General features: G+C 34.2%; 1 protein-coding gene across 3 annotated transcripts in view; it reads right to left on the bottom strand.

Moving 5' to 3' along the window:
• Positions 1-23360, bottom strand: part of ABCA5 (ATP binding cassette subfamily A member 5) — a 113098-nt gene extending 89738 nt beyond the window's left edge. For 2 of the 3 annotated variants that reach the window (XM_031965711.1, XM_031965714.1), the window contains exons 1-2: positions 23179-23360; positions 1867-1983 (exon numbers count right to left, since the gene is read on the bottom strand). In XM_031965711.1, the coding sequence (XP_031821571.1) occupies positions 1867-1968 (102 nt within the window). In that variant the 5' untranslated portion in view covers positions 1969-1983; positions 23179-23360. Of the gene's footprint in view, positions 1-1866; positions 1984-22503; positions 22674-23178 lie in introns of all 3 variants that reach the window. The other variant, XM_031965712.1, reaches the window with a different exon arrangement.
• Between the last annotated feature and the right edge of the window lie 433 nt (positions 23361-23793).

The following is a 23793-nucleotide window of genomic DNA, read 5'->3' on the forward strand; positions in this document are numbered from 1 at the left end:
AAACTAGTTACACTTGGACAATAACTCTCCTATCTACCTTCTGGTAAGTAATAATATCCATTTTTCTCCAGTAAGCACACTTTTTTTCTATAACCACTTCATTTTAAACTACACTCTTTGTTTCACATAATACTTTTGAATACTTAGCTTATGAATGATGCCCTAAAAATATGTATATAAGGAAATTCTTACACCAGATTCATTGTAGGTGCCATCCATTTTCATATACCCCAATCAGCTAGAAGAAGTGGCTACCTCCTTCACTCTTAATTGATTTCTTAGTATTATAATCCATCTCCAACCTTAAGAACTCAGATTGTTGAATACTAATCCTCTTAGATCCCCCAAAATTTCCACTACAGAATTATAAGAATGAAATTTAAAACAATTTTTATTCTGGAAGTAGTCACTTTTAAAAAAAATATTGAGAGTTATAAAGGTTTTTTAAAGTTTTTTATTATTAAAGATTGTTATTAGCAAACTAATTACATAATTGCTTGCATCTTGTTCAATCTTAGTAAACCAGGATAAATACAAATATAGTTCACCATCCTCACTATGTATTTTAAGGCTTATTTAAGAGACAGATAAAAATGGCCATAGTGAACAGAAGAAAATATTTTTGAATAATATTAAGTCAGTAAGTAAAAATTAACTGCAATTGCTAAACCACTAGTACCTGACCTTTTAAAATAATGGAGAAGGAATGGGGATGATACAAATATAACTGAAAGGCAAATGTTATGATTTTTTTTAAACTAAAGAAAATTTAATATGTAAACTACATTGTAATAAATAACCCATTTTCAGCAAAATATTGAAATGTCCTATTAAAAGGAAGATTATCATTAAGAAAAGGATGTATCAGTGATTTAAAACCCAATTCAATAAATACTTTTTTTTTAATTTTCCTAAAGGAGTTCATATTCTACTGGGGAAAACAATATGAATACAGGTAAATACCTATAAATTATACAAATTCAAAAGGAAGAAAGGTAAAACCGGGTGAAGCAGGATAAGGACCAGTAAGAACCAAAAAGGGCCTCTAGTGGTAGATGGTACTACTGCTATTCTTTGAAGGAATTTAGGAACATAAGAGACAGAGGTAAAGAGAAAGTATATTACAAAAATAAAAAATCACCTATGCAAAAGTATGAATAGGAGAAAGAATGTTTTGTACTATAAATAGTTAGTAGGTCAGTTTGCTGAGAATGAAGAATAAAGGGATATGAAAATAAGACTGATGGGGGAGGTGGAAATCAGATTATGGGGGTTTTTAATGATAAGCTGAGGATTCTATATTTTTCCTCATAGAAACAATAAGATAACAGTGGTTATTTCTGAATTGGAGTGACATTAGATCTATATTTTAGAGAGTATCAATTTATCATCTATGTTAATACTAGAATTCTCATCTCTCTGATGTTCTTGCCCTTAACTAGACTCTATATAGTCTACTTTCCAGCAATACTGGCCTACTTAAAATTCCTCAAATAGGCCATTCCACCTCTGACTCTGAGCCTTTCCAATGATTGACCATGGCTAGAATGCTCTAACCCCTCATCACTAACTCTTGGTTTCCCTAACTTCCTTCAAAATTCAACTCAAATCTCACCTCCTTCAGGAAGCCTCTCTGAGTCCCCCCAGCTACCAACACTTCCTTCTCTCAGACTTCCACTTATTCTGTAATCTTTATGTATCCAATTATTTACAACAGAACATATTATCAGAATCAGTAGTACTCTCAACCAGGAGATACCTCTCTCACTTCTGTAAATGAATTCCTGACTAAAACTTTAAAAAACTCAAATAAGAATTATAGTTGGCTACATTATAAAAACGAAGATAAAGTACCATTCAACTTACCTGAACACTACTTTTTTTAGTCCTACATTTAATTAGATAATTCTTGAGTAAAAGAGTTCGAGTTTGCCTCCATACTCCCACTTCTCTAATTGCTGTAGCCATGTTGTCTGGATTAATCTAGGAATTAAAAAAATAGAGAAGTTATATAAATACTCACACATTTATATAGCATATAATCACTATGGAATAGAGAAATACAAATGAAAACAATTCCAAGATACTACCCCATACCTATCAGAAATGATAAATGTTGGCTGGTGTAGAAGAGGGAACAATAACGACACTAATGAACTGTTGATGGAGTGAGCTAGTCAGAAAAAAAACAAAGAAACACAGCAAGACCTATATGAACTAATTTAGCAAAACTAAGTGAGAAGAAGCAGGAGATCATTATAGACAGTAAAAGTAATCTTGTAATGATGATCAACTATCAACTGTGAAGCATTTAATTATTCTGATCAATACAATGGTCCAAGACAATTCCAAAGGACTCATGATTTTTTAAAAAAAAATGCTTTTCACACAGAGAGAAAACTGATGAACTCTGAGTATGACTTTTCTCACTTTATTTTTCCTATTTTTTTTGAAAAATAATAGAGAAATTGCTTTACCATAGTTTTCACATTTATAATTGATAATCTTCTAGTTGAGTAGGGGAAGGACAGAACTTGGAACTCAAAATTAAAAAAAAAAAGAATGTTAAAAAATAAACCATAAACTTAATTTTTAAAGTCTGTTCCTATATCCAAATGGCTATCAAACTGTGTATACCCTTTGATCCAGCAGTCTCTATTGGGTCTGTATTCCAAAGAGATTATAAAAAAGGGAAAAGAATGCATGTGTGCAAAAATGTTTGTGGCAGCCCTTTTTGTAGTGACAAAGGAATTGGAAATTGAGTGAATGTCCATTAATTGGGGAATGGTTGAATAAGTTTTGGCATATGAATGTAATGGAATATTATTGTCCTATAAGAAATAACAAATAATATGATTTCAGAAAAACTTGGAAAGATTTACTTAAGTGAAATGAGTACAATCAAGAGAACATTGTACATAACAATGAAAGTATGATGCACTTGGCTTTTTTCAAGAATAAGGTAATTCAAAGCAGTTCCAATATATTTGATGGAAAGAGCCATCCACAGACAGAGAGAACACAATGGAGTCTGAATGTGGATCAAAGCATAGTATTTTAACTTTTGTTGCTGTTTGCTTGCTTGCTTGTGTTTTTCTCTTCCGCCTTTTCATTTGACTTTTCTTGTGCAGCAGGACAAAATGGAAATGTAACTTATATTGGATTGCTGGCAGCAATGAGAGGGAATGGGAGGAAGGGAAAGAGAAAAATTTGGAATACAAGGTTTTGCAGGGGTGAATGCTGAAAACTATCTTTGCATGCTTTGGAAAAATAAAAAAATCTAGCAAAAAATACAAATATGCTCCTCAGAGACAGGCATTAAAAACTTAAAATCACAATATTATATAGTAGCATTTTACAGAGTAGACTTCCACTCTCAGCTAGATACAAATTATTCAGCATGTCAAAAAATAAAACTTACCCAAAATCTAAGCTCCTAGAAAAAGTACCTTGTCTCCAATAGGTACTCAATATATACTGAATGAATGGAGTAAATACATAACTACATGAATATTTCCATTTAAAAGTATAATGAAAATTCTGCTTTCTATCAGAATAATTTTGAAATGTATTTATTACTTAAACAAGTCACTTAAGCACTCTGGGATTCATTTTCCTCATATGTGAAATGAAGGATTGACCAAATGAACTTCAAGATTCCTTTAAATTCTAAATCTATACTATGAACTCTTTTATAAATGAATTGGTATTTTTTGGTCAGTGACATCTTTATAATAGAATCACAAAGTCAAAAGGATTTTCATATAAAATATCATCAGTCAATAAATGTTTATTATGCACCTGTTATGTGCTGGGCATTATGCTAAGCAGTGTTTTATTATTTTTCACATCTTAAAAAAAACTTTAGTTTTGTTTCTTTCTTTAAAAGGTATCAATGAGAGTAACAAGACTAGCAAGATTCCTGAACCCAGAAAACTTCCTTTTCCTAAAAGAAAGGAACTGTTTGCCAGAGATAGGGCAATTGTATTTGACTCAAGATAAAAAGTATCAGGGTAGCTAAATGGTTCAGTGAATAGAGCACCAGTCTTGAAGAAAAGGAACACCTGAGTGACCCTGGACAAAATCACTTTGCCTCAATCAAAAAATAAAATCAAAAAATAAAATAAGAATATATAAGTTGTAAGCAAGATTAAAAAAAAAACCTATGAATTACAGAATTTAATTATCTAAAGAACTCTCTCACTCAGCACCATAATTCACAAGCCAAGTACAAGAATAAGGAAAATTACAGAATTTTGCTGTGAGGGTTTTCGTGACTGTGTCTGACACCCACTCATCCCTCCAAACCACAAAAAATGATATATATTGATGCTACCAAATCATGCTAAGAAAAAGATGAAAAGGCAACATGCCTGTGGGCAGCATCAATTAGAACTGCAAGCTAGAGAGGAGCAACTTGTTCCTGATGGAAAGAAGACTAGGAAGGTGCATTTGGTTGAGTACCACTCATTCTCCTTGTAGATTATCGGAGGAGGGAGACACAGAGGCATCCCAACATCCTAGCACTGGATGTCCATATGACAGTTAAAAAGAAAAAGACAAATATGAAGAGAAAATAAAATGAGAAAAAAAATAAATTGGCAAAATAATCCAGAGAAAAATATCAACATAAGCCCCCCAAAAAAACAAAGCTTATGAACAAAGAGAAGAGAACAAGAAGTGAGAAAAGTGAAAAAAAGAAAAAAAGGAAAAGAAGGTCTAGAAAAAGAAAGAGGAAGAATGAGTAATAACTGAAAGGGAAAAAAAGATTATGAATGAAAAGGAAGCAATTGGAAAAAAAAGAAAAATCCTGTGGACACCTCAAAGATCATAGAACAAAAAGAAAGTATAGAGGACTTCTGGATCATATGAGCAGAAAAATCAATGATTATATTTTTCTTTTCTGATCCTCACAACCTCTCCAGAATTGAATTATACAAAGATAAAGCAACTTCCATTGCCTCCATGGGCTAAAATAGCCAAAATACAAAAGACAGTTTAAAAAAATAATAAAATAACTTGAACTGATTTAGCCTGAGTTTACTATTAGTCTATATGCAGCAGCCAACAAAAAGAAGTGCACAAAACCAAATCCCAAACTCCAGTCCTCCCTTCCTCTTTTCAGTGTTGTAGAGACCTTAGCTAGGGTTCCACAACTTTCCTTGGATCACAAAAACAATCCAGAGACAGCCACCAAAGCAGCAGCCCTTCAAGAACAAAATCCTACAGTACAAGTATAGGAAAGTTCTAGAAGCGAACCAAGGAGCAGAGGGAATGAGACTGGACATCGTTTTGATGATGTGCAGTACTCCATTAAGCTTGAGGGAAAGAGCTGAGCATTCAACTGGGGCTAGTTCTATCTATGCCAAAAAAAAGAGCTGGATCAGAGACCTAGGATGCTGAGTCATGAATAAAACAAAGGCTAAGGAAGGGAAGAAGAGAGGGATGAGCAGGGGATAAGAGAGATTGAAATTACCAAAAGATGTGGAGCAACCCTGAAGTAGTAAAACTCTTAGGAATACTGCAATGTAACAGCCCCCAGGATGCCAACCCCTGGGAAAGATGTAGTTCAGTCTTTAGGCTATCTTGCCTTAGTTAACTTTGTACGTCAGGATGCTGAGTCCAAAATATCTGTCAGATAACAAACTGCTGGTCATTGATAATGGGAAGCTTAAATGTAATGAGTATCAATAATGAGGTACCCAGAATTTTACCTAGTGACCTTTCAAACTTAAAAACACACAGGGTATCCTAGCTCTGCCCAGGGTTTAATGAGTAGGAAGCCTGTGCACAAAGAACTTGACCACTTTCCAACTCCACCTCTAAGCCATAAAATTAGCATATCAGTGACTACCTGGTTTTTCTGGCTTTTCCCTATAAATTTACCTGTTTGTCTTTGCTACCTTCCCTCTTTTGGAAATTAGCCCACTTTAAACTGGCATTACAATTATAATAAATTTTGTCCCTTGACTTGGAGATGGATCTGAACCTGGAAATTCCTTTAAGATACCTAGCGACACTTGTCTGGATCCCCTTAAACCCCAAAATTTGGGGGAGGGGGATCTTCTACCCTATCACAAAGATCCTAGAAAGAAAACTCAAATAGTGTGAACAAAAAAAGACACAACAAGGAGAGAGGAGAGAAGAGAGAAGAGAGAGGAGAGAGGAGAAAGGAGAGAGGAGAGGGAGAGAGAGGAAAAGAGAGGGAGAGAGGGAGAGGGAGAGGGAGAGGGAGAGGGGGAGAGAGAGAGAGAGAGAGAGAGAGAGAGAGAGAGAGAGAGAGAGAGAGAGAGAGAGAGAAAGAGAGAGAAGATTGAGAAGGAGAAACAAATAACATCTATGAGTAAAGCTGGTCTGGAACTGTCAGCTAAAAGATTCCTTCGAATTTCCCTCCCTCTACCTTTCCTTCTTTCCTCCTTTTTTCCCTTCCTCCTTTCCTCCCTCTGTCTACCTAAAGTATTATATCCTTACCTAGAGATGCTCCTAAAAGCATTTTTTTTCTCTTTTGTTCTTCCTCCCTTCCTCCATTCTCTGTATCACTTCCTTTACCTTCAGATGCCTTTTTTTTCTCTTCTGAACCCAGGATATCTTGGGGTTCAAAGGCTAGATTTTTCTATTAAGGATCAGACCTTAAACCAAAACCAATCTGATTCTAATTGGCCACCAACAGGTCCTAGACTAAGCCCCATTTGGTCATTGCTTGGGTCCTGACTGATTCAGATTGAATATAAATAGCAGTCCTTTCCAATCAAAAACCCTGAGGTTCTTCCCCACCCTTTTTAAAATTTTGTTTTAACTAAGTGGAAGAGATTCTTTGGATTCAAACTGAGACCTGTTGAAAAACTTTGTTTAAAAAGGCCAAAGTCTTCCATTTCATCTAGGACCATTGCCCAGTCTTCCTGATCTATACCTAGCCACTGGACTCACTAGCTGTGGAAGGGAAAGCAGGTGCCCTTTCTCACTTAAATCTAATTCACATGCATGTCATGGCATTACCTCCCTGATGTCATGGTCATTTTTAAGAAGGAAGGACAAACGCAACAGCATAATCAAGAAAATAGGGAAGGGCCCCTGTCCTAACATTGGAGGTGTTATACTGCAACAATTGACAGTATTTTGAGAGTGAGGTTCATAGAAAATAGAAATCCAAGGCAAGCTCTATAAGACAGTGGCAGAAACTACCCAGAGGGGAGAACCTATATGGATACCTAGGTTAGGATTGCACAAAAAAACAGAGAATAAAGAGACTCTAGAAAATATAGAGATTGTGAATAAGAGAATAAAGGTCTAGAGTAGACACAAAGGATGAATAATGAAGACAGAAAGATTTTGGGATAAGGCAGAAAATTTATAATTAAAAAAAAAACTTCTAGTTGAAGGGAAGGAAAGGGGAGCTTAAAACAGAGAGAAAAAAAAGAGGGTAAGAATTATATAACTAGATAAAGGCAAGAGAGACAACGGAGCTAATAAATAAAACTCCAAAGAGAAACCTGTAACAAATATGAGGAGGGGATTGGGTGAAAGTGAAAATAGGTTCACCTTAGAAAAGATTAAGATAAATTAACTGAATTTATATTTATAGAAGAGGAGGAAAAACATGACCTGAAAAAAACTATAAAAAGAGATGGAGGAAAATATATAACTAATTTTCACAATTTCAAATGTGAATATATAATGAAACAAAAAAGAACAACAGACTAGAAAACAAAAACTACAACCTATTGCTTATAGGAAACACATTTTAAAAACAAGAATGGAAAAATATTTACTCTATATCAAGTGAATACAAAAATACAGAAATTGTAGTCATGCAAACACTGTAGCAAAAACTAACATTCAAAAAACAAAACAAAAAAAGGATAAATACAAGTAAGCTGCATTATGCTAAAAGGAATCATAAACAACAAAAAATTTCATTAATAAACGCAATGTTCCAAATGCTTTGACATCTAAATTCATGAAGGAAACATTCACTGAGTTGCACAAAGACAGAGAAATAATAAAATCATGACATGAGACTTCAAATCCCTCTCTCAGTTTGGACAGGTCTAACAGAAAGATAAAACAAATGGGAAAATATGAAAAAACTGCTGGAGAAAATAGAATTAAAAAGACTTATGGCATCTTCTAAATAAAGCAGCTAAAAATAAACATATTTGTTAGCACCACGTGGAACTTTTATATAAATTGACTTTTATGTATATTAAAACACAGGAATATAATAAACAAGAGTAAAAGAGAAGAAATTTTTGATACATTTTAATAGACATTTAATACAATATTTAATAAAAATAACAATGGGTTCAGAGACCACAAATCAAAGATTCAGATCAATATGATGACTTAACAATGAACCAAAATAATGGGTGACTGAAAGAACAAACCATAGAAACATTAACTACGCAAAAAAAAAATTATTACAATAAAACAATATACCAAAATTTCTCAAATGCAACTAAAGCAGTCTTTAGGGGGGAAAAGGGAACTGCATCCCTACAAACATACAAAAAACAGAAAAAGAGAGTAAAGGAATTAAAAACAAAAAAAGTAAAATGAGAAATAAGCTAGGAGTTTGCTTTTTTAAAAAAACTTAGAAAATAAGTAGCTAATATGATTTTTAAAAGAGATAGGAAAACCAAATTTTGCCAGAAATGAAAAAGGAGAACATAAGAATTAATTAAGGAAATTATCAGGAACTATTTTGCCCAATTTCATCCTAAGAAAATGAGAACTTACTAAGAAATCAGATGGGAATACAATAAATACAAAAAAATAAAATATCTAGATTAACAAGTGAACAAATATAATATTTAAATAATTCAATATCAAAAAAAGAAACCCAAAAATCCATAAATGAACTCAAAAGAAAAAAAAATATCCAGGATGAAACTCATTTACAATTGAATCTTATCAAACAGTCAAAGAACAATTAAATGCAGTTCTATAACATTTGTATGCAACAATGAGAAAAGAAAGCATCCTTCCTATCACTTTTTATAATATGCATTTGGACTTAATACCTAACTCATCAAGAGAGAAAGCAAAAAAAGAAAACAGTAAGTCAAAAAGCCTAATGAACCCTGACATAAAAATGTTAAACAGAATAGTAGCATGTAGGCTACAAAAACTTTTTAGAAAGATTATAAGCTACAACCAGATTGGGTTTATTACAGGAATACATATTTGGTTCAATGAGGAAGGCTATAACTATACAAAACCATATTAAAAATATAATTTTAAAAACGTATGTATCAGCAGACTTTTAAAAGAAAGCCTTGACAAATCCAGCACCATATTTCTATTAAAAAATTCTAGAAATCATAAAAAGTAATCAACCTTTACTTAATAGAATAAATAATGGCTAACTCAAAAATACACATATTAAAAATAATACAAGAAAAGCCTTTGTAATGAGAGTAGAAATAAAACAAGGATACATACTATTGCTACTAACTGATTAACATAGTCCTATAAATACTAGGTAAAGCAATGAGATAAGAAAAAAGAAACTGAATGAAAAAACATGAGCAAAGAGGAAATAAATCATTTTTTACAGATGATATATGTAAGTGTACTTATGATATGTAGGTGTACTTATTACTGGAATCCTAGGATGTCAAGTAAAAATTTAATGGAAAAAATAACTTGGCAATGCTAGAGTATATAAAATAAATCTATCAATCTATATGCATATATACATATACATATACGCACATATAAGGAAATATGTGTATATCCATACATACATGTATACGCATCAAGATTCACCCAGGAATTATATGAATAAAAATAAAAAATATTCTTTGCAGAAATAAAGGCAAACCCAAATAACTAAAGAAACAGTAATTGTTCATGAGCAGGTCAAGTCAATAGTTTAGAAATTATTAATACTCTCTAAATTAATTGACTTATTCAGTGCCATGTCAAACTCCCTAAAGAACATTTTATAGAATTAGAAGAAATAATAATAAAATTCATGTGGAAGAATAAACTCCATGACAAAGTAATAATCATTAAAATGATTTGATCCTTTTTTTTAAAAAAGAGAGAGAAAGGCTCTTGGAATGAATTAGATAAACAACAGAAAGAAGCAAACAGAAAAACATAGTTGATAAATCCAAAGACCAGAGTTATTGGAGAAAAGACTCATTTGACAAAAGCTGTGAGGGGAAAAATAGGGACAATGTGACAGAAATCAGATTCTGATTAATGCCTCAAATCATATACCACAGTAAGTTCCAAATAGATACAATACTTATATCTAAAAGATTATACTATAAATAATAAATAAGTATGAGAAGGAAGAAAAAAGTCACATCTAAGATTTATGGTTAGGAGAGAAAAAAGTTCCCAACTAAGCAAGCAGTATAGAAGACCATACAAGATAAAATGAAGGATCTACATTATAAGTTTTTAACAAAAATTCAATGCAGCAAAAATTAGAAAAGAAGCAGTTAACAAGGGAGGGAATGGGAGAAATTTTTGCAGCAAACATTTCTGATAAAGGTCTTTTATTCAAGATACTTAAAGATAGACAGATATGAGAAAGAGAGAGACTGAGAAAACTGATTTGAATTTATTACACTAAAAGATATTCTACAATAAATAGTTAATCTATACAATGAGGCGATTATCAAAGGAAGCAATCCAAGATATCAATGTTCAAATAAAAAATGTTCGAAATCAGGAAAAATTAGAAAAATGAAAATTAAAGCAAAATTAAAGTTCCACTTTACACAAGACTGATAAAAAAGAGAAAAAATTATAAATGTCGGTAGGGTTGCAAGAAAAGAGGCACATCTCATTATTGGTAGAGCAGTAAATTAGGCTAGTCACTCTGGAAAGTATTTTGGAACTATGGAACTAAAAGTTACTAAAATAGGTTATAGACACTGAGCTATAACTATACCATTACGAGGTCCATAATTTTTAGAGATCAAAGAAAGATGATAAGTACTTATATGTCAAAAAAATATTTATAGTATCTCTTTCCATGATAACCAAAAATTGCTAATGAGTTCTCAAACAGTCAGATCAATTGAACAACAAAAAGGTATCTTCTTATTGGTGAACAGTTAAACAAATTGTGGTATAGGTATATAAATATATGGATCCCAATTAACAGTATTGTGCCATAAAAAGTTGTGATATGGACTTGTTTCTTTGGAAATTGGCAAGACCTTTGAACTGATTCTGAGCTATATGAGCAGAACTATGAAAAAAAAAATTCTACACCATGATAACATTATAAAGACAACTTAGAAAGACTTTAAAATTCTCATCAATTGAAAAATGATAAACCACTAATCCAAAAGAATGAAAATAAAATGTAGTATTCATAGTAGGTAATGAGGAAACCAAATTATCACTCTTTGAGATAATATATGATGGTATATTTAAGAGAATTCCAGAAATTTTACTAAAAAGCTATTAGAAATAATTCACAACTTTAGCTAAGTTGCAGGACACAAAAGAAATCCACATAAATCCTCAGCATTTTTATATATCATCAAAAAAAATCCAACAGCAAGAGATACACAAAGAAATTCCATTCAAAATAACGGTCGATAGCATAAAATATTTGGGAATCTATCTACCAAAGGAAAGTTAGGAATTATATGAGCAAAATTACAAAACACTTTCCACACAAATAAAGTCAGATTTAAATAATTGGAAAAATATTAAATGTTCTTGGATAGGCTCAGCAAATATAATAAAGATAACAATACTCCCTAAACTAATCTTTTTATTTAGTGCTATAACAGACTCCCAAGAAACTATTTTAATGACCTAGAAAAAATAACAACAAAATTCATATAGAAGAACAAAAGGTTGAGAACTTCAAGGGAATTAATGAAAAAAAAAAATCAAATGAAGGTAGCCTAGCTGTACCTGATCTAAAACTATATTATAAAAGCAGCAGTTACCAAAACCATTTGGTATTGGCTAAGAAATAGATTAGTTGATCAGTGGAATAGGTTAGGTTCACAAGACAAAATAGTCAATAGCAATCCAGTGTTTGACAAATCCAGAGATCCCAACTTTGGGGATAAGAATTCATTATCTGACAAAAACTGCTGGGAAAACTGGAAATAAGTATGGCAGAAATTAGGCATGGACCCACACTTAACACAATATACCAAGATAAGATCAAAATGGGTCCATGATTTAGGCATAAAGAATGAGATCATAAATAAATTAAGAGGAACACAGGATAGTTTACCTCTCAGACTTGTGGAGGAGGAAGGAATTTGTGACCAAATGTTACGAGCCAGAACTTGAAACAAGGTGTTAACTCACTAGAGTTGATAGAAACAATGCTTAGGTAATTGGTTCACACATTAGAGCTCACACCTTTAAGAGAGTTTATATATTAGAGCTCATACAATATGAGTTCACAAGTCCGGGAGATTCACAAGTTACACCTCCCATAATCCCACTTTCAGAGGAGGAGTCAACCTTTGAGTTTACACCTCTAAAGGAGCACAAAAAGGAGCTGAGTCAGTGGAGTCAGTCAGTTCGGAAGATTGACAGAGTAAGAGAGTTGAAGAGATTGAGAGCCAGAGTTCAGTTGGGAGATTCAGAACTGGGGATTCAGAAGAGGGGAGGCTGAGGCTGGCAGGAGCAGAGTTGCAAAAAACTAGCAACAAGAGCTCTCAGAACCAAAGAAAGCTAACTGGGCTATTTTGGAAGAGACAATAAAAGACTGAACTTTTATCAGCTGGCTGCGTTTGAGGTGATTATTACTTTGAACCAAAACTAAGACTGCCTCCAGAAAACCTCCCCAAGAAACCTGCTCACAGAGAACAGATCATATTTTAGAAAAAGAAGAGAACACCACAACCAAAGAAGAACTAGAGATCATTATTGATCACAAAATAAAAAATTTTGATTACATCAAATTAAAAAACCTTTGTACAAACAAAATTAGAAGGGAAGCAACAAACTGGGAAAACATTTTTATAGTTAAAAGTTCTGATAAAGGCCTTATTTCCAAAATATATAGAGAATTGACTCTAATTTATAAGAAATCAAGCCATTCTCCAATTGATAAATGGTGGAAGGATATGAACAGACAATTTTCAGATGATGAAATTGAAACTATTTCCACTCATGAAAGAGTGTTCCAAATCACTATTGATCAGAGAAATGCAAATTAAGACAACTCTGAGATACCACTACAAACCTGTCAGATTGGCTAAGATGACAGGAAAAAATAATGATGAATGTTGGAGGGGATATAGGAAAAGTGGGACACTGATGCATTGTTGGTGGAGTTGTGAGCGAATCCAACCATTCTTGAGAGCAATCTGGAATTATGTCCAAAAAGTTATCAAACTGTGCATACCCTTTGATCCAGCAGTGCTACTACTGAGCTTATATCCCAAAGAGATACTGAAGAAGGGAAAGGGACCTGTATGTGCCAAAATGTTTGTGGCAGCCCTCTTTGTAGTGACTAGAAACTGGAAAGTGAATGGATACCCATCAATTGGAGAATGGTTGGGTAAATTGTGGTATATGAATGTTATGGGATATTATTGTTCTGTAAGAAATGATCAGCAGGATGAATACAAAGAGGCTTGGAGAGACTTACAGGAACTGATGCTGAGTGAAATGAACAGAACCAGATCATTATACACTTCAACAACAACACTGTATGAGGATGTATTCTGATGGAAATGGCTATCTTTGACAAAGAGAAGATCTAATTTAGTTCCAAATGATCAATGATGGACAGATTCAGCTACACCCAGAAAAGGAACTCTGGGAAATGAGTGTAAACTTTGCATGTTTGTTTTTCTTCCCAGATTATGTTTACCTTCTGAATCCAATTCATCCTGTGCAACAAGAGAACTGTTTGGTTCGGCAGGCATATACTGTATCTAGGTTATACTATAATGTATTTAACATGTATAAGACTGCTTGCCATCTAGGGGTGGGGGTGAAGGGAAGGAAGGGAAAAATCGGAACAGAAGTGAGTGCAAAGGATAATGTAAAAAATTACCCATTCATATGTACTGTCAATTAAAAAGTTATAATTATTTTTTAAAAATGCACTACTCAGAGATGTAATTAAAATACAAAAAGAGACATCATATTTGGGAAAAATGCCAGGGGTTACAAGTGGAAAAAGTTCAAAAAGGCCCATTATAGAGGAAGAAGAGAAGATGGCCAAGGATAGACCCTTAGTGAATACCCACAGTTAAAGTAGCATGATGTGGATGATCAGCCAGAAAAGAAAAAATAGGACAGGCAAAACAGGAAAATAGTGATATAAGACCCAGAGAGGTAAAAGTCTTTTTTAAAAAAGGTGGTTAATAATGTCAAATGTAATTAATAGGCCAAAAAGTATTGGGACAAACATACACAAATGCAAATATTTTTTAAAACCTCCCTGGAAAAAAAATGTTCTTATCACACATGCATAATTCTGCAAAACAAACTCTTACTTCCATCAAATCCTGGAAAACAGGTGGAGTAATAACTTAAAAACTGTTGAGATCCCCTGAAAATCAGTATCACACACACAAAACAGCTTTGACTACTATATTTTTTAAAAATCATAAGTTGATCCACAGGACAAAATGGAAATGGGCAGTCACCTCCTAAAAGAAACCCCAAGAAAAAAACTCTAAAGAATTAAAGACAAAATCCTAAGTTTCAAAGTTGAAGGAAATACACTTCCATAAGCCAGAAAGCAGAAATTCAAACAATAAAGAATTACAATTAAGATCACAAAAGATCTGACAGCTTCCACTATACATGTGAGAAAACCTTGGAATACAATATTCCAAAAGGCAAAAATGCAGACAACCAACCAAGAATAACTTATCCTGCAGAGCTGAATAAAGTGTTACTAGGGAAAAATGGGCCTTTCAAAGATTTTCAAAGCACTGATGATGAAAAGATCAGATCTGAATAGAAACTGTGAAATATAAATACAAGATTCCTGAGAAATTTTTTCCACCTTTTTTTCTTTTTAATATATTTTACTTTTTCCTCAATTATATATGAAAATATTTTAATATCATTTCCTAAAGTTTTGAGTTCTATATTCTATCCCTTCCTCCTCTCCCAATTCCAGAGACAGTAAGAAATTAGATATAGATTGTATGTGTTCTTGTAAAACATTTCCCTATTAGTCATTCTGTAGTAAAGATTCAGACTAGTAGAGACTGATTTAATTTAAGTGAAGATTTATTGCCAGCAGCCAAACGGGGCTCACTTTATCCAAATTGAATGGCCCCGAACAAAGAAAATGCAAGGGTTTTTGAGAGTCCTAACTAATTGCGGGGCAAGCAGGATACAGAAGCTGAACAAGCTGTTAGCTTAACATCTTGCAGCTGTCGTTATCTTTTGGGAGACAAGGGAGGTATTTCAAGGACTGTCAGATCAAGAGACAAGGGAGGTAAGGTATGATAGGGACCGTGATTCTAGGGAAGGACAAGCTTGTTAACATATGAAAACATAACTGGAGCTTTGACAGGACAGAAGGAAAGTTAGGAAAATATAACTTGATGTCTTGTCAAAGACAGGAGATAGAGAGGTAGGGGGGGACTATAGAGACAATATGGAGAGGTGGGTGGGCACCTGGACGATATTTTTCTATCCTTCATTGTGTCAGAATAACATGTGAAGGAGGTCAGTGCGCCTCAAGGTTTAGGATTTTCTTTTAAAGTCAGTTCCCCCAAACCTAATTGCAAGAAGGTGAGGGAAGGTGGGGCAATGGTCTATTATCCAGGGTCTAACAATTTTACATAAGACTGGAAATATTACACTCATTCCTATTAAAAACTCCAGAGAAATTTCAAAAAGTAAATTTATTCCAGCAACTGGAAGGTGCTTTATGGAGAACAAACAAGTGCCCCTTGAGAACAAAAATTTGTTCAAAGGGCACAAAAAAGAGCTAAATAAGACAAAGAAGAGTAGTACGGATGCACTGTTTCTGTTCCAAATTTTTCCCTTCTCACTATTTCTTAAAAACTTCTCAAGAAACTGGAAAATAGTTTAGATTAGCACCTCACATACTCTATGATATACTTCATAGGGATATATCACTTACATATATAAAGGTCCTATGATAAATTAGAGGAGCAAAGAACAATTTACATTCCACAACCACAAATGAGGAAAGAATTCTCAAATTTGGGAGAAAGGGGATCATTAAAAATAAAATGGATAACTTTGCTTATTGGCATCTGTACAGACAAAAATAAATGTAGTTTCTAAGGGAAAGAGTTAATTAGGAAAAGTCTTTGAAACAAAGAAATACAGTAAACAAATTCAAATATATAATTATGAAATTGTTACAGAATAGATAAATATTGAAAGGACAAGGAATTCTCAAATCAATAAGTATTTATTTATTAAGTATTTACTATGTGTCAAGCACTATATTAACTGCTGGAGAAACAAAGAAAGGCAAAAAGAACATCAACAACCATGTGAAAAAAATTTTCCATTCACTAATAATAGAGAAATGAAAATTAAAAGAACTCTGAAGTTCCACTTCACATACATCAGATTGACAAACATGACCATAAAAGGAAAATAATCATTACTGGCAGTACTTTGAGAAGATAGACACACTAATGTACTGTTTGGTGTAGCCATAAATTCGTTGCACCATTCTGAAAAGTTAGCCAAATGGGGCTGGAACTCCAAAAAATTTAAAGAAAGAAGCAAAAGGACTTGTATACAAAAACACGTGTAAATACACTTTTTTTGTAATAAAGAACCAACTGAATGGATGCCCATCAATTGGAGAATGGCTGAATAAATAAATAGTATATGAATGTTATGGAATATTATTGTTCTGTAAGAAAAGACCAACAGTATGATTTCAAAGAGGCCTGAAGAGACTTAGATGAACTGATACTCAGTGAAATGAGCAGAACCAGGAGATAATTATACACAGCAATAAGAATACTATATACTGATCAATTCTGATGGACATGGCTCTTTTCAACAATGAGATGATTCAAACCAGTTCCAAATGTTTAGTGATGAAGAAAGCTATACACCTAGAGAGAGGCCTGTGGGAAATGAATGTGGACCACAAATAGCATTTTCATGCTTTCTGTTGATGTTTTGCTTGCATTTTGTTTTCCTTCTCAGGTTTTTTTTCTTTCTAGATCTGATTTTTCTTGTGCAGCAAGATAATTGTATAAATATGTATAAATATATTGGATTTAACATATTTAACAAATATTGGACTACCTGCCATCTAGGGGAATGGATGGGGGAAGGAGGGGAAAATTTGGAACAGAAAATTTTGCAAGGGTCAATGTTGAAAAATTACCCATGAATATGTTTTGTAAATAAAAAGCTTTAATTAAAAAAATCTCCTCAAAAAAAAAAGTAATAAAGGACCAAGAGTTAAGGGACTGACCATCAACAGGAGAATGGAGGAACAAATTATGGTATAAAAAAGTAATGGGATACTATTATGCTATAAGAAATAACAAAAAATGAATTCTTCAAAACCTAGCAAGAATTATAAGAACTGAGGTAGAATAAAGTAAGCAGGAAAACAATTTATATGATAACAACATTATAAAGAAAGAATTAAGAACTACCTCATCAATCAGTCAACAAAGAAAGGAAAAAAGCAGACCTTGCTCTCAAGCAGCTGAGTCTAAGACAATAGGCAAATATACATACAAATATAATATATACAAAGGAATTTGGAGATAATCTCAGAGGGAAGACCTTAAAGTAACTAGGAGCAATAGTAAAGGTTTCTTGCAGAAGGTTAATCTTTAGCTGAGAGTTGAAGTAAGCCAGGGAAGTCTAAAGATAGAGACAAAGGAGGAGAGTTCAAGGAATAGAGGACATCCAATATCAAATGTGAGAAATCACAATAAAGTAAATGTCACTGAATCAAAAGCACATACTTTAAATATGGTATAAAAAGATAGGAAAGGTAAGATCAATTCAGAAGACCAGTGATGAAAAATATGCTTCTCCAATCTTGTCAGAAACATACTAGTGGTATAGAATGAGAGATATACTATCAATCATGGACAATTTGTGGTTTACTTTTGTTTGGTATTATTTAGTATAAAAAATGTATTTTTTCTCAAAAAAGAATGGGGAGGAGTTGTGGGGAATGATAGAGATGCCAAAAGAAAGGTGGGGGGAAGAATATTAATAAAACATTTAGAATGCATAGAAGGGAGTTCAGAGGATGACACTGACAAGCAGAGTAGCTTTGGATTTACTGAGTTTGCTGTATATAACAGAGATTTCATTTACAATCTGCTTTTTCTATTATTCCTTATATATGAAATTGTTCATGTTCATTGATGCTTGTTAAGTTCATATTAATAAAAAAGAATTTTTAAAAGACAGAGGAAAAATTATATTTGGACCTGGTGGCAAAAGGAAATCACTGGAGTTTTATTCAGTAGGTTGAGAAAAGGATCAGTGTTTTTCCTACACTTTTGGAAAATCAATTTAACGGCTGTGTAGAACATGAAGCAAGACTTCAAACAAGGCTAATACTTAGGTATCAAAAAACCAGGAAAGAAGATAAGAGCCTAAACTGTAGACATCTAAGAAGAGAAAAGGATGGTTTCAAGAAATACTGAGGAGACAGAAATGACAAGATTTGGCAACTGATTAGGTTGTTACTGTCAAATACATGCTATTTATCTTAAATTCTATGATAGAATAACTGATGCAGAAAAACTGCTTTTTTCTGGTTCTCCTACAAATCAGTTTTGTTGGTTCATTAGCCATAACATACCACCCAATTATATATATATTTCTCAAGGTTCTGTCCTAGCCTCTCTTCTACTGTATTTCACATTCTTATGATTTCTTACTCAATAACCTTTTCGGCTTCTATAGATTTAATTATTATCTTAATGTAGATAACTCCCAAATCTATATGTCCAGCCTTAGGTAATCTTCTGAGTTCCAATCAGATCAGTTGTCTTTTGTGTCAAATTGGACGTCTCACAAGCATATAAACTTAACACATCCAAAACTGAACTCACTGTATTTTCATAAAGGAGCAAATATAATAAACTCCTCTGTTTGTCATTTAAGGTCCTTCATAATCTGGCTCTAATCTACTTTTCCAGGTTTATTATGATACTTTTTTACTCATTCTATGGTTCAGACAAATGGCCTTTTTGCTGTCATCACACAAGATTCCCTCCCTCCCACCTCCATACTAGAAGTCCCTCATATCTGGAATGTGCTTTATCAATATCACCTCTGATTCTCAGAAGCTCTTTTCCTTCAAAACACTATGTTGGTATCATGTTTCATATGAAGCCTTTTCTGATTCCCAGCTACAAGTGACCTTCCCTTAAAAAATTTATTTACTTTGGATTTATCTTGTATATTATGTACATATCTACACATGTAATGAAGTCTCAAAAATAAATAAATAGATGCTCCCTGAGGGCAAGGACCAATTCTTGTTTGTTTCGGTTTTGTATCCCTAGTCCCTACTAATGTGGGACAAAGCATTAATAAATGCTTGTTAATTAACTATTTCATATCTTATCAGTACTCAATATATTTATTAAAAATTCCATTAAACAAATAAATATGCCTATTGCTAGAAATTAAGACTATTTTCTACTCTTTTGCTCCTATAGTCTATTGCTGACTTTATTATCCCTTACCTTCTAAACTTATACAGATTAAAATTTTTCCTTTTTCCACTAAAATTAATTTTGTGAAATAGTTGAAGCTACAGGAAAAAAAACTGGATTTTTCCAAGTATTTTTTTAAACTAATATTTTCAAGGTTTTCTTCCTCAAAAGTCATTTTTTCCATGCTTCATAATGGTGCAGTAGTAAATAAGAAATCTTAGAAATGATACAGGCAGAATACAAACCAGTACAACAGCTCAATGTGTTCTACTAGAAATCATACTGATTATAGATTCAAAAGACTTAATTCAAATCCAGAATAACACTTATTAGGGAGGTAACCTGAGACACCTCTCCTAATGACATAACTGATATTACCTACCTCTAAGAAATTATGTTAAAGAAATGTTTTATAAAGATTTGATGCCTATAGAAATATGAGCTGTCTTTACAAAATTACAAAGGCTTAAACTGGAGAACCTTAGGGACTCACTATGTCTGTCAACTAAGGATTAGCCTCACTTAATTTGGGGAAGCTCAATATCAGAAAATTAGTGAGTGATCACATATATTTCAATGAAGCAATTCATAGAATCACAAGGCATCAATCTAGAAGTTATAATGTCCATCAGACGAATCAGTGTCCATACCAATACATAGATCCTTAAGTGTTATCAGGAACTTAGAAAATGGAAACTATTTTCATGCAAACGGTAGTGCAACAAAGGATCTAAAATTAATGTGTATGGTGCAACAGTACTTTACAATATTAATAGAGATGATCTCAAACAAGAAAACTTATGTTTGAATTCTGCCTCTGACACACACAAACCAAGTAATCCTAGACACTTCACTTCACTTTTCAGTGTCCCAGACAACTTTTTAAAACTATGAATTATAGAAAGATTGCTAATCGTAAATGGCAGAAGAAAATTTCTCATTAAGAGATTACTATATTAATAAAATCACAAGTATAGTTAAAACATTTTAAATTGAATTTTAACAATGAGTATGCATGGAATTTAATAAACATTTATCAAGTGCCTAACACAAGACACTTTGAAAATAGAATGTAATTTCCTTGAGAAAGAATCATTTTTTTCTTTGTGTCACAACAGTGAGTACCAAGCCAGGGCAACATAATCAATTATTAAGTACTTGTTGATTAATTAAAATACTAGACATTTCAATGCAATTCTTTAAAGAAAGAATTTTAAAATGGACCCTGTGACTCATGTGAACATAACATAAGAGAAACTGTACTGGACCTGAAGTCAGCCGGATCTTGGCTTTGAATTCTGACTATAACATCTAGGCAAGTCATTTAACCTATCTGAGCCACAATTCTTCAAAAATACCTATAATACCAACTTCACATGACCTATAAGGAAATAAAGGTGCATATACAACCATTAGCAGACAGAGAAAAATGTCAACTACTACTGAATACAAATAACAAACAAATGATATTCTATTATATAGCCTTTGATTCCTTACAACTAATCAGACTTCAAGGTAAGAAACACCTTAGGTAACAGTGCCCAAGAGGCTCTCCTTGTGTACATGCAATTAAACAAAGTTATCCTTTTAAGAAAAACAAGTGACTCTACAGCATCAGCTATATATGCCTTGAGTACAGATTCAGCCAGGGATTCTTATAGTTTACTTGTAATAGAAACACTCAAACCAAAGTTTCCTATTCTTTTTTTTTAATATACAAAAAAAAAAAGTGCTCTGAGAATGTGTGCATAAATCAAATTATACCAATCAAGTTTATTTCGACCAAATCACTTTGGTAGCAGGAACACTTGCTTCTCAAAATAATCCTAGTGGAATCAATTTGTAAAACTATTAATCCTAACAAATTAGACATTATTATACAATATCTTGAATACAATACATATAAACACATAATAAGCATATTTGATTGAATAATCGAATTGAAATAATTTACTTCTTAATAGGTCACAGGTTTTCACATTCAGTTTTTGCTTCAAGTATACCTAAATATCATATATACTTATTGTGTATCTAATTTACATTTTAATATATTTAACATCTACTGGTCATCCTGCCATCTGGGGGAGGTGGTGGGGAGTAAGAGAGGAAAAATTGGAGCAAGAGGTTTGGCAATTGTCAATGCTATAAAGTTACCCATACATATAACCTGTAAATAAAAGGCTATTAAATTAAAAATAAATAAATAAATAATAAAGTATATCTAAATAACAAATTTCCAATCGTTTCTCAGTAAAGGTCCCAATGATTTTCAAATAGATTTTCGATTTATGATTATAAAAGTAAACATTTAAATGGAAACTTTCCAACAAATACTACTACTCTATATTGTCACATCCAACCAAAAAAAGTAGCCACACTTTAGAACTATTCCTTAAAAATAAAGATGAACTATTAAAACAAAAACAAAAACAAAAAACTATGTCCTTAAGCTACTATTATAAATAGGACCAAAAACATCTACAGTTTATCTGGCTTTATATTTGACTGGGGCTCTTCCTTACGTTTTGGACCCACTTTTTTTTGGGGGGGGGCAACATTTTCATGTATCTATGGATTTTCAAATCGTGCAGCCCCAAACATCTTTTCAAAAACATCTCACCAATATTTAGTATTGTCACTCATCATTTAGTATTGCCTTTTCCAAAAATCATCAATTTGACACTTTGTTGATTTTCAGAGGTTCTGTCCCTTCTAACAAGGTCTGGAGGATGAAACTATACACCCAGCGGCTCACTCCCTTCTGCTTGGTTAGTTTCATTACAGGTCACGAGTTCTTAATCTTTTCTGTCTTGGACCTTTTTAGCAGGCAAGGAGTTCTTCTACAATGATCATTTTTTTAAAAGGAGGAAAATAAAATAGAAAAGATTACCAAGGGAAGTCAAGAAGCATTTTCTGACTGATACTTGTCAGATTGAGCACCGAAAATCTCAAAGGTTGGTGAAAATGAAGATGCAGTTTGAGGTTTGCTTTTAAACAAGTTCTCAAGACACCAGCGGCGTGATCCTAAGCATGTCACTTGCTTGCCTCAGTTTCCTCGCCCTTGAAATGAGATGGAGAAGGAAATGGCGCACCACTTCGGTATCTTTATCAAGAAAACCCCAAATAGGGTCACGAAAAAGTTAGACGCGACTGAAAAGCGACTGTACGGAGCCGAGCTCACGGAGCCCAGGCGAAGCCCACAAAGGGATCACCGAAGCAGTGCAGGTGGCCGCTTCTCTGCTCCACGTCCTCCAACTCTACTCCAAGGAGACTCCCCTGCCGCCACCCTCCCTCCCAACCTCCCCAGACCGCAGCTTACAAATCAACAATCTTGTGGGTGGCTGGAGGAGGAGGGCAAGGGAAAAAATAGCGAGCAAGATGACACAGCCCCACCCTAAGGCCGGTTCCTAACCAGGAACCTGGCCTCGCCTTCCCCAGCCCCTCCCTCCAGAAGCTATCCACCCCCCCCCCCCCCTTCCTGGGGAGGATGTTTCGGCTCCATCCTCTCCGTCCCTCCCTCGGCCTCCTACGCGACCCTCTCCCCAGCCCTCGCCTCTCGCCTCACCCAGCTGCCTCAGTCGGTCGGTTTCACTGACCCACCGGGCTCCAGCTCCGGTTTCTCCCTCCGCCTCTTCACTTCAGGCCCTTGGGCTTCGCTCTCGCACAGGGGGGCGCCCGACTGCGGAGGAAGTGCGACAGATCTGTTTTCTCTCTCTCTCTCTCTCTCTCTCTCTCTCTCTCTCTCTCTCTCTCTCTCTCTCTCTCTCTCTCTCTCTCTCTCTCTCTCTCTCTCTCTTTTTTTTTTTAATTCTTTTTCCCTGGGGCGGGGAGGGGGCAGGGAAAATGGGCAAAGCAAGGCGCAGAAGCGGCGCCGGCAGCAGCGTCAAGAGCAACTGCTGCGGTGGGGGCTGCCCACCTGCTCCTCCGGCCTCGGAGACGCCAGGCAGGAGGGAGGGAAGGAGAGAAGGGGCGGAGCCAGGAGGCGCGAGCCCCGCCCCTCCTGGAGCAGAGCGCACCCACCGTAGTCCCCTGGGGCAAAGTGGGGATGCGGCAAACAGCTGCCTAGCGACCTGGAGACTTCTGACCTTGCACTGTGCGGTGGCAAGACTGTCAGTCTCTCCCCCAGAATATTGCTCATCTCCCCGCCCCCTCACGCACCCACGCTCGTTAAACACGTTCC

This window comes from Sarcophilus harrisii, chromosome 4 (genome assembly GCF_902635505.1).
Source record: "Sarcophilus harrisii chromosome 4, mSarHar1.11, whole genome shotgun sequence".
Classification (NCBI taxonomy): domain Eukaryota; kingdom Metazoa; phylum Chordata; class Mammalia; order Dasyuromorphia; family Dasyuridae; genus Sarcophilus; species Sarcophilus harrisii.